The following is a 15373-nucleotide window of genomic DNA, read 5'->3' on the forward strand; positions in this document are numbered from 1 at the left end:
TGATTTATGGGTACCCAATCTAAATTTTTAGCTGTCAGAAAAACTGCTTTTGTGAGAAAGCAAAATTTACAGTATTCTTAATTGAACAACTGGCATTCAGAATAATCCATAAGATGTATCGTGGCATGAAAAAAACAATATAACACTTTTTTTTTTGCCATTAATTAGTTTACAAAGGGAAGGCTTCATTGAGATTTTATTGTGAGCAACATTTTGTTAAAGATTCTTTTTCTGTCTTGTTTGATGTTTTGTTTATTTGTTTAGCTCAAGTTTCTTTTCAATATATTGGCTAAAAGAGGCCATCTTATTTCACAATGTTATTGATAGATGTAACTTATACTATGAATTATTAATCAAAACATTATTGTCTTTGATGGTTTATTTGTCTTGTTTTCAGATGTCAGCCTTGCAATTGTCATCTCTCAGGAGCCTTGAATGAAACCTGTCACTTGGTCACAGGCCAGTGTTTCTGTAAACGATTTGTCACTGGATCCAAGTGTGATACTTGTGTTCCCAAGGCAAGCCATTTGGATGTGAACAATCCACTGGGCTGCAGCAAAAGTAAGTGAATTCTGGCTCAGTGCTGGTGGATGAAACATCATGCAGGGAAGAGTGTCTTGTTATTTTCTTTCTCCATTGAGAACCCATCAGAAGGGCTTAGGCACAAGGTGGAGAATTTAGGTGGGAAATGGAAAAAAAAAATTACACTAAATGAAACCTGTGTTCTTTTTCCTTGATTAGATTATTTAAATGGTGATTATGTTAGTAGTGGGAAATTTAAAACATGTTGTTAGAATGGAATCACTAGTGTGGTGACCAGCATCCTGGTTTTCCCCCAGACATTGGACTTTCCAGTGACACGGGACTTTCCCGTGCAAAAATCAACAGTACTGGTTGAAACAAAATGATTGGTCACCCCACCAAGCAAGGACATTTCCAGCCAATTTTCTATAACACATGTGAAATTTATTCTTATTTTTTATGAGTTATGTCCTTCCATCCCCCAAATTTTATGGGTACCATGCTATTATTAGTTGCTTATTGATATTATAGCAATTATCACTGTTTATCATAGCATATAACTCCTATATTTGCTATTTCTTCTGCAAGTTGTTTTAGTTATTTAAATATCTCTCACATTTCTATTTTTAATTCCTGGAAGTCAAAGATTACATCTTAGTGTCTTTTGACTTTTCAACACCATTCTCCAGTGCCTTGACTTGACTTCTCAAGGTCAACTGCAGTCCTACAGTTTTACAGCATATTGATGATTGATTTATAGTTACTCTAAGATCATATATCCTTACCTTTTCCAGAATTTCTAAGAAATGCCTGCTGATAACATGTGGTAAAGCACCCTCTGCAACATATTGTACAATGCATGTTCTCCTTGGGGTGTCCTGGGACTATCATGAGTCACAATGCAAGGGAATACCCTAAGTCAGGACGAATCATCATAAACAAGCATGCTTGGAACTGTGTTATCTACATTTAAGGGAGAGAGAAGTAAGTCAGTAAATATTGGGCTCCACAGCAACCATACTAGATTTTGAGGTAGTGGAAGGCAGGGTGTAGCTAATGATTAACAAGACATATTCAGATTTTGTACCTGTGTAGTTTATATTCAGTATCCTGTGTTTTATTTGGTTTCTCTGGATGTTAGTATAAGTAAAATGGTAGGCATTTATGCTTCTTTTGGGAAAGGACTTTCATAATTGCCTTTCTGTGTAAATACAGTCTAAACATAAATCTGGATTTCACTGAGAATTTAATTAATATTTGCTATTTATTGATTAACTATAGAATTGATTGATTTCTTCAACAGGAATTCCAACATATTGCTTTGGATGTCAGTTGTAGATCATCATCTTGTGAGAACATTACATATAGCATACTGAATCTTAGCGATTTTTGATTGGTTCTGCCACTAATTTTGTGTGAAAATATTGACATCCCTTTTTTTACCTATTCTTCCATCTAAGACACAGTCTAGGAACTATACCTCAGGCAAAACTGGACAGTTTGGTTCACCTGGCCTACATTTCTTAGTAGTGGTATACATTTGCTTTTCTCTTTTGTCCTTCCTTCTCTGGGCTAAATCTTCTTGTCTTTCCAAATTCTTCCAATTTTTAATAGTTAAAAAACGTTTATATTCCTCTTCTTCCATATATATATATATATATATATATATATGGAAGTGCCTTGACTTGACACACACACACACATACATGTATCTATGTATATATTTAAATGTTCTCTTTAAAATTGTGATCCTTACTGTTGAATACATTTGTTCAACCACTTCTAGTAGTTGCTGCTGTTGTTTTGGCTGTGTGTTTCACAAAATTTACAAAACACTGGGCAAAGTTAGAAACTCAATATCTACAGAGGTAGTTCATTCAATTAAAAAAAAAAAATAGACAAGATTCCTGCCTTTAAAAGAGCTTGAAACCTAGTCAGCAGAAGTGATGGGTACACTCACAGTAGAAGGGAGTGAACAAGGGGCCCAGGAAATGCTGACTGTGGTATGAGTATGAAGGGAGGCTGCTTTTCCTTCCTGTTCCACCTTGATTTTTTATGTGGTACTTGCTTTTTATCCTAGCAACAGCCAGAACAACCAGCTTCCCAAAGATACTATGCTATTGAAAGGAATGTAGTGCTATCTATTGTTGAAACTGTGAACTACCTCAGGCTGGTATTTTCTTCTGTGTCCAACAGATGTCAAGCATGTGTTTTCCTTGAACATTAGACTGTTTCATGGTGTCCTTCTACACAGTTTGGGAACCACAGGATTATGACTATTATCTTTTGCACTTCCTTAGAGGCCAGTGGCAATAGGTTAGCAATATCATTTGTAATTTTTTCCTTTTTTTTTTTTTTTTTGATGGGGAGTTGAGTTGGGAATCTGCGCATATAATTCCCAGAATGCAGGAGAATTGAATTCTGATAAGGTAGTTAGACCCTCTCTCATAATCTAATTCCTTATTTCGTGATTCATTTCTTTCCTATCAATATTTGTTTCATGCTTTCAAAATGATAGTCATTCTCCTTGATAGAGGTAATACAAAACAGGTATTAAATAATTCTGCCTTCTGTATGCTTTACTAGTGAATGAAATGAAATTTCATTTGCCCTAAACTTAAAAAATATATATATATATATATAAGTTCATAGTTATATATATAATAATTATAATATATATATATAATTCATAGCTCTTTTGTGTTTAAGTCTTCTTGACACTACTCACTTCTATGTTTATCTTTGGTTATTTATCCATCTTTTTATCACTCATATTTTTTCCCTTATCCATACTTATCAGAGAGGATTTTGTAGCTAAACCCTTTTAAAAAAAATATTTTCAAAAAAAAAAGTATATTTTCATTGTGGTAACATATATATGACATAAAATTGACCATATTAGCCATTTTTAAATGTACAATCAGTGATATTAAATATATTCATAATGTCGTGCGACCATCACTACCATGCGTCTCCATAACTCTCTACTTCTTGTGAAATGGAAACTGTATACCCTCATTAAACAATAATATCTTCCATTTGCCCCCAGCCCCTGGTAACCACAATTTTACTTTCTGTCTCTATAATTTTGAAAAATCTAAGAACCTCATATAAGTAAAATCATAAAATATTTGCCTTTTTGCCAGTGGCTTATTTCACTTTGCATATGTCCTCAAGAGTCATCCATTTTGTAGCTTGTCTCAGAATTCCCTTCCTTTTAAGGCTGAATAATATTCCATTGTATGCATATACCACATTTTGCATATCCATTCATCTGTCAGTGGACACTTGGATTGCTTCCATGTTTTGGCTTATGTGAGTAATGCTGCTATGAATATGGGTGTGTAGCCATTTCTTCAAGACTCTGCTTTCAGTGACTCTGCTTTCAATTCTGTTGGATATATAATCAGAAGTGGAATTGCTGGATCATATGGTAATTCTATTTTTAATTTTTTTGAGGAACTGCCATGCTTTTTTCTACAGCAGCTTTACTATTTTAAATTCCCACTGACAGTACACAGGGGCTCAAATTTCTCCATATCCTTGTCAACATGGTTATTTTTTATTTATTTACAGTAGCCATCTAATGTGTATGAGATGCTGTCCCGTTGTAGTTTTGATATGCATGTCCCTAATGATTAGTGATATTGAGCATCTTTTCATAGTTATTGGCTATCTGTGTATCTTCTTTAGAGAAAGTGTATTCCAGTTATTTGTCCACTTTTAAATTGGGTTATTTGTCTTTATTACTGAGTTGTAATTGTTCTTTATATATTTTAGATATATTATTTTTTATTAGATATCTTTATTAGATATATGATTTGCAAATGTTTTTTCCATTCTGTATGTTTTCTTTTCACTTTCTTGATAGTGTCATTTGAAGCACAGATGTTTTACAATTTGCTAAATTTCCATTTGTCCATTTTTTGTTATTGTTTATACATTTGATGTCGTATCTAAGAAACTATTGTCAAATCCAAAGTTATGAAGATTCCCCCCATGTTTTCTTTTTTATTATGTTCAGTTAGCCACTGTATAGTACATCATTAATTTTTGATGTAGCACTGAATGATTCATTAGTTACATATAACACCCAGTGCACATCACAACACCTGCCCTCCTTAATACCTATGACCCTGTTACCCCCTCCCCCACCTCCCTCCCTCCTGAGACCCTCACTTCATTTCCCAGGGTCCATAGTCTCTCATGGTTCATCTCCCTCTCTGATCTCTCCCCCTTCAGATTTCCCTCCCTTCCCCTGTAGTCCTCCGAGCTATTGCTTATGTTCCACATATAAGTGAAACCATATGATAATTGTCTTTCTCTGTTTGACTTACTTCACTTAGCATAATCTCCTCTAGTTCCATCCATGTCAGTGCAAATAGTGGGTATTCATCCTTTCTGATGGCTGAATAATACTCCATTTTATATGAACCACATCTTCTTTATCCATTCGTCTGTTGAAGGGTATCTCAGCTCCTTCCACAGTTTGGCTATTGTGGACATTGCTACTATGAACATTGGGGTACATGTGCCCCTTCTTTTCACTACATTTTTATCTTTTCCCCTATGTTTTCTTCTTAGAGTCTTACAGTTTTAGCTCTTAGATTTAGGTCTTTGATCCATTTTTGAATTAATTTTTAGTTATGTTGTGAGTTGAGCTTCCAGTATTATTCATTTTGAAAGTGGATTTCCAGTTGCTCCAGCACTGTTTTTTGAAATAACTACTTCCCCCTTGGTTCTTGCTAATCTTATCGAAAATCAGTTTACTGTATTCTGTTGACTTCTTATATTTTTGTGTTATTTTATTACTAGTTGCTTTATGAATTAGAATATGCATCTTCATTTGCCACAGTCTACTTCAAGTTTGTACTGATTTAATGCTGGTAAAATATAACAAGTAAACTCTTGATATATGTCCCTTCCTTTCTCCATCTTTGAGTTATGATACTGTGTAGTTGTGTGTATGTGTGTGTGTATGTGTCTGTATGTATAATAAACCCTACATTACACTAATAGAATTATAATTTTAACAGTACCAGGTTTTTAAAAATTATTTGAGAGAAGAAAACAGTATGAATATATACACACATACACACAGAGTCTTTAATGTTTACCCACATATTTACCATTTCTAGTGTTCTTCCCATCTCTACATCATTCAATTTATTTGCTCTCTGTGTCATTTCCTTTTAGCCTGATGGATTTCTTTAATATTTCTTGCAGGGCTAGTCTGCCAGCAATGAATTCTCCCACTATTTTTAAAAAATTATCTGCAAATACCTCCTTCCTTCCTTCCTTCCTTCCTTCCTTCCTTCCTTCCTTCCTTCCCTCCCTCCCTCCCTCCCTCCCTCCCTCCCTCCCTCCCTCCCTCCCTCCTTCCTTCCTTCCTTCCTTCCTTCCTTCCTTCCTTCCTTCCTTCCTTCCTTCCTTCCTTCGTTTTTTTGATGGGTACTTTTTCCGGATAGAACTCTTGATAACAAGTATTCTTTTCTCTTTTAGGACTTTGAATATGACATTCTACTACCTTATGGCCTCCATCATTTCTTCCAGGCTTTAATTGTATTTTTCTTCAAATGTGAATGAATTTTCTCTTACTCCTTTAAAACTTTTGTTCTTATCTTTCAGCGGTTTGACTATGATATGTTTGGTATGAATCTTTTGGCATCCTACTTGGATTCATTGTACTTTTTCGAAATGTAGATAAATGTTTTCCATCAAATTTGGGAAGTTTGAGCCAGTATTTCTTCAAATATTTTCTGCCACTTTCTGTATCTTCTCCATTTTGGAGATCCCATGACACCTATTTTGGTGCATGGTACACCTGACATTGTCTCACAGGTCTCTGAGGATCTGTTCATTTTTGTTCTATTTTTTTTTTTCTCCTTTCTGTGGATTGGCTAAATCATTGCTGTATCATTACATTCTACCTATTGCTTTTTTTTTAATACTTTTTTTTTTTCTTAGAGAGAGCATGTGTGCTAGTCAGGGAGGGGCAGAGCTGGGGGGAGAGAGAGAAAGAGAGAGAGAATCTTAAGCAGGCTCTACACCCAGCACAGAGCCCTACACAGGGCTTGATCTCACGACCCTGAGATTATGACCTGAAGTGAAATCAAGAGTTGGAAACTGAACCGACTGAGCCACCCAGGAGCCCTCTTCCCTCTTGCTTTATCTTCAAGTTCACTGATTCTTGCTCTTTTCCTTTCAAATCTGCCATTGAGGTCTTTTTAGGGAATTTTCCGTTTCAGTTACTGTATTGTTCAGCTCTGGAATTTAGTGTTTTTATGCATTCTCTTTATGTATTAAAGTTCTCTTTTCACTGAATCATCATCAGATTTTTCTTTAACTCTTAGAACATATTTATAATAGCTGCATTGAAGTGGTTTTTGCTGTACTCAATTCATTCAGAGTCTGTTTCTCTCAACTGTTATAAATGAGTATAGTTCACTGTTTCTTTGAGTGTGTTGTAATTTTATGTTGAAAACACTTAAGTTGTTAGATTTTTTGGTAATTTGCATAGACTTAAACGGTGGAAAACTTTCTCTCCTGCAGCGTACAGCTGTTGATGTCAAATCAGTTTTTTTTTTTTTTTTTTTAATTTTTACTTACAGCCTGGCTTCCGAGGGGTCATTGCTGTGTCTGAATCAGCCAAAGATTTGGGCAGTGTCTGTGCTCAACTACTTCCAAATTATATAGCTTCTGCCAACCAATGTGTATATGGTTTGGGGGATGTTTTCAGAGTTATAGCTAGTTCCCAGTTCTTCTTTGGCCTTCATTTTTCCCTGGCTCTCATGGTTTTTCCCCATACCTTCATAGTTTTCCAACCAGCTAGGAATCTTTGGAGAGCTTATCTCAGGCCTCCCATGGCTCTATCATACACAGGATCTCCTGGTTTATTATCTGGTAAACTCACCACTTAACCGAGCTGGGAGCATATACTCAGGCTAGAAAACCTGTGAGTTTTCCCTCTTGTTCCCAATTGACTGTGCCAATTTTTGGTGGCAAAGCTACGAATTTCTGCTGCTAACCCCAAATCAAGTCAGCGCCCTGTGGTACCAAAGCTACTGTTTATAGTCAGACTTACTGGTAAAACTAACACACCTGACTCTGGAACTGGTACTATGGGAACAACCCCCACAAAAAGATCACAGACTCCTACTGTTACTACTCAGAGCTCTGCCAGTTTTCCAAGAGTAAATGTTCTCAACTTTCTGTTTGCCTGTGGTTGATTTAGAGCTCCCAGAATGGCTATTTTGATGATTTTATTCAGTTTTATATCACTAAACTCTTTATTTGCCATAATTAGAAGCACTCCTGTATCCTTTTACTTTTTAAATTTTTTTAAAAATTTTCTAGATATTGTTTTATTTTTAATTTTATCTATGAAAGATATTTTTAAGTTGTTCTCAATAACAGTCTTCTACTTGTTTCATATTAATAGTGCTTAGAGCTGGGTTCATGGCCACATCTTCCCTTGTGGTTAGGTGTGGCTATGTCACCAAGTTTCTGGATGAAATGATGTGGGCAGAAGTGATGTGTGGGAGTCTAGGTTGTGCTCTCATAGGCACGGGGCCTGCCCTCCATCTCTCCTTTTACCTTTCCTGTTGAATTGGATATGGACTTGGTGGTCATCCACCTAGGACTATGTACACAAGGACAACCCCCTAAGGATGGCAAGACAAAAAGACAGAGGGAGTCTAGACACCTGTCCTCATAGCCACAGTGTTCGCAGCCTTTCATGAAAAAGGGATACACACACATTCACTTTATGCTCAAAATAACCCTGAGAGCTAAACATTATTCTCCCCTTACTACAGAAGAGGAATGATTCAGAGAGTCCAACCAAAATTTGACTACAATCACATAATTACCAAAGTGCCTAAGCCAGGATTAAAACTCATGGCTCCCAAACAGATGGATGTAGTCACAATATGATAACTATCCTTCCTTACAAGAGAGTTTGGCAAATGCAAAGATCACACTTGGCAATTTTGATGAATGAATATGTGACTGTTTTCTCAGAATTCCCCTTTCAGCACACAGAAGGGTGAATTCAGGTTATTTCATGGCCAGGCTTTCATATTTATTCTCTGAGTGGTATTGAACCATCTAAGCCTTCAGGTCTATGAACATTCTTGTTTCAGGGTCAAACAGGTACTATACCTTTATACTGCGAAGTTGGACAAGATTGTGGTTAGAGATGGTCCTAACAAGTAATCAACTTTAAACATTTGAAAGAGCCTGTTTGTGTATTTGTATATGTGAATGTTTGTTGCCAAGGAAATTTTCAAGTAATGCAAATCCTTTTCTATACCCTTTGACGTGGGGTGGAAACATACATCTTTCTTTCAGTCATCCCAAAAGTATGTTCCTGTCTTAGAAAATAGTCTGAAGGTCAGTTTTGATTGCTTTAACTCTGAAATCTGTTGTGTTCCTGATAGCATGCAGAGTTTTAGATGTTGTCACTAATACTCACTAAAAATATTCAATTGCTGTAGATTACAAGGCTCCTTGAGAGTGCTATAAATAAGACAGTTTATGAGTCTTTGTGGTTCCACCAAGAACAACAGGATGTGGAGTCCTAAATTAAAAATCACTGACAGATCAAATGCGCTGTCAGTGTTCAACCAATCCAAACGACCATGTCAAATATGGCAAATTCCTGAATTTAAAAATATAAGGTCCTCTTTGGAAATTATTCTCTTTTCCTGTGTCATTTTGAGATTGGTACTATTCTTGTCCTATATCTAACTAGGCATATGGACAGTTAGAGTTTTAATATAACAATGCAAATTCCAAAGAAGGAGAAAAGAAAAAGGGAAGAGTGAGAGTGTATCTAGTTTGAATATTTTTCTTTTAAAAATATGACATCGGTATTATCTCTCTTAAGATTAGAGACATTGTCTTTAGGAAGCCTATGCATAATATATGGAATTTTGTAAATTTCAAATTCAGTGCTCTTGAAATACTTCCTTAAAATGTTACTATTGGATTATATCATGTCTTTAAAGTAGAGTGTATCCCTCATGAATGCTGATGCATTAGTAATAGCTCTTAGCTGAAAGTCTTTGCCTGGTATGCGGGATAACTTCACTTTACTATTCCATACTTCCCTACCCTACTCTATGCCGCAGGATTCTGTATGGTCTGCATCAGCAGGCTCCCTTGCCCTCTGACTTTCGGTTGGCTTCAGCTACTAGTAGGAGGCTGCCAGTCATCTGGAGGGCTGGCAGAAAGGGAAGTTGGGATATTTAACCCTCAGCTTCTTGTCACAGTGCAGGAGTGGTCTTGAGCTGGTCTTGAGCTGGTTGTATCCTGCCATGAATAGTCACAGCTCTTGCCAAATGATGCTTTTCCTACAGCCCTTTCTTTCCCTGAGTGCTGTGCCCCTTTAAGCTAGGGATAGTGTGTTAGAAAAAAGCTCACATAGTGGGCCTGACTGCTTATCTGTAGAAAGACCTGCTTACAAAGTTAGCCTTTGGCTGGCATCTGGGAACTTGGACTTTGTGAGGGTTCTCACCACCCCCAGAACAGGTAAGAGTGGCTCACTGTCTCTTTATTTTTTATTTTTTAAGGCTTTTTTTTTTATTATGTTATGTTAATCACCATACATCACATCATTAGTTTTTGATGTAGTGTTCCATGATTCATTGTTTGCATATAACACCCAGTGCTCCATGTAGTACGTGCCCTCTTTAATACCCATCACCAGGCTAACACCTCCCCTCACCCCCCTCCCTTCTAGAACCCTCAGTTTGTTTCTCAGAGTCTATAGTCTCTCATGGTTTGTCTCCCCCTTTGATTCCCCCCCTTCATTCTTCCCTTCCTGCTATCTTCTTCTTCTTTTTTTTTAACATATAATGTATTATTTGTTTCAGAGGTACAGGTCTGTGATTCAACAGTCTTACACAATTCACAGCGCTCACCATAGCACATATCCTCCCCAATGTCTATCACCCAGCCACCCCATCCCTCCCGCCCCCCACCACTCCAGTAACCCTCAGTTTGTTTCCTGCAATTAAGAATTCCTCATATCAGTGAGGTCATATGATACATGTCTTTCTCTGATTGACTTATTTCGCTCAGCATAATACCTACCCTCCAGTTCCATCCACGTCGTTGCAAATGGCAAGATTTCATTCCTTTTGATGGCTGCATAATACTCCATTGTATATATATGCCACATCTTCTTTATCCATTTATCTGTCGATGGACATCTTGGCTCTTTCCATGGTTTGGCTCACTGTCTCTTAAATTTTGTTCAACCAAATGGTTTATGCTTAACCCTGCTTTCCTTCTGGGAATCTAGGATTTGGGGGGTTATTCATGTAGACAGAGGCTGTCTACATAAACAGCCCCCCATACAAACCCTGGGCATTGAGTTTCTAATGAGCTTCCCTTGTTGGCAACATTGCACATATTTTCATAAAACATTCCCGGGGGAATTAGGCATATCCTGTATGACTGGAACCTTGAGGTTGGTTTCCCCTGGACTTACCCATGTACCTTTCCCTTTGTTGATTGTACTCTATTCTTATGCTATAATAAATTTTAGCCACAAGTAGGACTATATGATGAGTCCTGCAAGTCTTTGAACCTGGGAGTGGTCTTGAGGACCCCTAACATAAATGTAAAGGAACTCTACTCTTATCATACCACAGAGTAGTGCTCTATTTCTTTTGGTTTCCTTACACTCTCTGCCTTTCCTTTTGAAAATAGTTTCTTTATCAAGCTCTTTATTACGTTAGTTAATTTGAATGTACTCTCTCTCCTCTTCTGAAACCCTATCACCCAGTGACTGTAAATATTTCATATAAATATTGATAATTATTTGATTGATTCATTTCTATACATGATTTTTTGAAATTTCTTAACAAAAATATTAATGTTTTTTAAAGTAAAGTAACACAGAAACCTTTGATATGTTATTTAATGAAGAACTCTGAGTAGGATGTACTTCTCTAAACAGATGGAGGATTATGAATTTTCTTAAGCCAGAGGTAATTAATAAACTGGTGGCTGATTGTCCTTAAATAGTTAGACATTTTTTTCTCCTTTACCTTTATGTATTCTGGCGGGGAGGGGGGTCGTGAGGAATGAAGGAAAAGAGGGAGACTGAGGGAAATATGCAGTGAGAAGAGATGATGTTTTCATAGTATGTACTTACATTATATAAAATATCACTAAAATAGTGAGATGAATGCTCTTATGTGCCTCATGGAAGCAATCATATTACTTCTAAAAATCATTGCACCTCTAACAAGTGTGGGTGTATCCACATAGTACATTCAAATTATTTCTTGTTAATATTTGGACTGTTTAATATCCATGAAATCCATGGGTATTTGTATCGCCAACTATTATTCTTTATTTTACACTGTGCTCTGTGAAGCAAGATGAGGCATTGTGCTTAGTGTAATGGAAAATTTCTTTTTCAAAACCCAAAAATTATGTTACTTAAATTTCAAGTTTCAATGTAACTTATTTATGTTAACTTTTAAAATAGTTAAGTAGAAAATAAGTGTTATGTATCCTTGGATACTTTCTCAAAAGAAAAAAAAGAAAAGAAGAAGAAGAAAGGAGGAGGAAGGGGAGGGGAGGAGGAGGAGGAGGAGGAAGAGGAGGAAGAGGAAGAAGAGGAAGAAGGAGAAGAAGAAGTGCTTAGTGTAAACTTTTGTGGTCCACTCCCCAACTATGTTTATGACAGCTGCATTGACCTACAAAATTGTTTTATGCTTATAGATAAAAAGCTTTGTTTTAGAGAACTCATGATGTATACCTTCTGTTTATTAATGTCTTGGTAAACCACATGTCTTCTTGATAAAGTAATCCTGAATCAGAGAGACCTCTTTGCTGGATATCGTACTTTAGCTTACTTGTGTGCTTATTGATTGCCTTTGCTAATAAATGCTCTCTCTATTGTAATTTAGCTCCGTCCCAACAACCTCCACCCAGAGGACAAGTTCAAAGTTCTTCTGCTATCAATCTGTCCTGGAGTCCACCTGATTCTCCAAATGCCCACTGGCTTACTTACAGTTTATTCAGGGACAGTTCTGAAATCTATACAACTGAAGATCAATACCCATACAGTAAGTTTAAAGGTTTGGTGATAGAAAGATATAATATTCTGAGAATTGATATATTAGTTAAGTTCTTTGACACTGAGGATAAATGTTGTTGTGGTTTCCTGTATATAGCAGAGAGTATTTCAAGCAGAGACAGAATTACGAGTCTCACTAGCAGTCTCCTTGTAATCAAAACAATGCAATAAAAATGAGATGCTTCTTATTTGATAGTCCCTAATGCTTATCAAATTCTCAAAGATGAAAAAAAAAATTACCCTATTCAGCCAGCATTGATGAGGATGTGGAGCAGTTAGAACTTACATAAATTGCTGGACTGTCTGTGTAAGTTCATTGGCACAACTTTTCATGCAGGATAGACTGTTAAAATGTATGAAAAACTATGTCCTTTTGTATACCATTTGACTCAGCAAATTTCCTTTAGGAAATTTGTCTTAAATGAGCAGTCATAAGTGGGCACAAAATATGTTCCAGCCTACACTATTTGTAATAGCAAAATATTGCATAACATTCAGATATTCAAAGATCTTTCAATAAATTTTGATAGATGGCATAATAGGATCCTGATACATTGGTAAGTGAATTGTAGGATGTGATTACCTATAAAATTATATTTACATGTTCATGAATGGAAATGTCCATGACACATTGTATAACATAATAAAAATATTATAAATAATCTGTTATATTAAATTAAAAAATATGTAGAAATATTGGAAGACTTACAACAAACTGAACTATAGTTTTCTCTGAGCATAAAGGTTACAGAAAATTTATCAAATATTTCTATTACATGGGTTCAGGTTTTAAAGTTCTTAGGTTAAAAATGGACTTTTAAAAAGTGGAATCGGAGTACTAACCTTCATGCAAATAATGTAATTTTATGCACACACTGCCATTTCCACAGAGATAGAATATAATATGAACTTAAATTGAAAGAGAAAGGATATGAAAACCATGAAGACTATCTTTGCATCTATAACTTTCAAGAAGATTTTAAAGGAGCTTATAGAAATCAAACTATGGGGACCTATTGTCTTTAAAAAAAAATACTTACTCAGATGTTTTAGATAGTTTTCCTAAAGTCAGAATGAAGAAAGAGAAATGTTTACATCCTTCCAGCTCTATCTTATCTGATATTTGCCTCTAGTCATGTTTAGCTACAAGCTAGTTTAAGAAATTAGTTTAAAAACATTGGAATAGTGATTCTAATTCAAGTTTCCATTTTGTTCTCTTTGTTTAATACCCATTTTCCAAATTCCAGTTTAACTTACTTAATTAGTTAGAAGAGTGTATAAAGTTCTGTAGAGGCACTGAAGTTCCATAATCTTCCTCAAAATGGTTAGGGAGATGCCTTGTTTTAACGTAGTGATTGGATTTAAAACTTTTGCAGAGCATACATTTCTATTTTGCATGTAGTAGAGTAGGTTACATTTTGTACCTAATTCTGACTGACATGCACCTACATTATGGTGTCCACTTTCTGTTAACTCTAAATGTTTCTCCAGTATTCCAGCTCTTCTTTGAAGTTAATGGCAACTCTGAACTTCATGATGCAGATTGCAAAGGGAAATGAACATCTGTCTACATCTGCCATGTTGGCAAAGCATCCTAAAAACCTGCTACTAGAATGTTTATTTTCTTCCAAATATCAGCATGATCCAGGTGTCCTGAAACTTAAACTTTTGTGATAGGGGAAGAGAGAGTTATAAAAATATTGGAGTGATTTTGAAGATGACTGTACCACTGGTTGGATTATTTCTGAAATTATGAATTAGGGTCACCCCATTTTCCATTCAGCTTAATTCAATAATAAAATTAAACTTCAATTATACCCTTCAATTCCAGTGGCATGTTTTCCATAGTAACATATTGTGATCTATTTTATAGACCATTACATGAGAATATAACACTCTGGCTCTTATTCATGATTGCACTAATATAGAATCCAAATAACAGTTTCTTACATAAATAATGTGTACTCATTCACTAATCAGACATTTATATAATCCTATTAAACAAGGTATTATTTCCTAAAACCTTATTTTTCATTAAAAAATGCCACTCTTGGCATTTCTTAACAATCACTATAATTAATGATGTGAAAATTATCTGCATCATGGCATTTGAACAGTAAGAACAATTGGTTAATGCTGTCAGAACTTTGTATCATTCTAATAATACCCTCATGTTTATTACTGTTTCCAGTGTGTGGATAGCATGTGTAATATGAAAAGGAAACAGAACTTATATTCGGTCGGATGAACACAAATCTTTGGGTTAAATAAAGGCATTTGGAATTATAGGTGGAGAATCATTGAAATTTTCACAGAAAATTAATAGTGTTGTCTTCTGAGAAAGTTGATCATTTGGTTGAGACCGTTATAGAATTCCTTGTTAGAATAATAACTTGTCCTAGCTTGCCTGATGTACCATCAGGACAATGGTTTCCAACCTAAGATCATGACACACTGGTGTATTATCATCTTTAAGGTTTGCAAAGTTTTTGTTACTAGTAATAGCACAGAGGTAATGGTGGAATAATTTTAAAGTTTCTGAATAATAAACTTTTTAAAAATAAGCAAAATTTACATTCTCATAAGCTTGTACATAACTAGCTTTCAAAAATAGGAGAGAAAAGTATAGAGGTCAAATAAGCACACTGGGAATTATACATAATCAGCACCTAATATTATCTCCCCTGTAGCTCCAATCTGGTTTGCCCACAGGTGTTTTCTGTATGATGGGTGTGAAGAGAACAGTTATCA

The 15373-nt window shown here is 35.6% G+C and overlaps 1 protein-coding gene across 1 annotated transcript in view; it reads left to right on the plus strand.

Annotated features, from left to right (window-relative positions):
• Positions 1-15373, plus strand: part of USH2A (usherin) — a 702118-nt gene that overhangs the window by 172357 nt on the left and 514388 nt on the right. Inside the window, exons 14-15 of the mRNA XM_035010130.1 lie at positions 398-561; positions 12453-12611. Of these exons, the coding sequence (XP_034866021.1) occupies positions 398-561; positions 12453-12611 (323 nt within the window). The remainder of the gene's footprint in view (positions 1-397; positions 562-12452; positions 12612-15373) is intronic.

This window comes from Mirounga leonina, unplaced genomic scaffold, assembly GCF_011800145.1.
Source record: "Mirounga leonina isolate KUSES-001 unplaced genomic scaffold, KU_Mleo_1.0 Mir_154, whole genome shotgun sequence".
Classification (NCBI taxonomy): Eukaryota; Metazoa; Chordata; class Mammalia; order Carnivora; family Phocidae; genus Mirounga; species Mirounga leonina.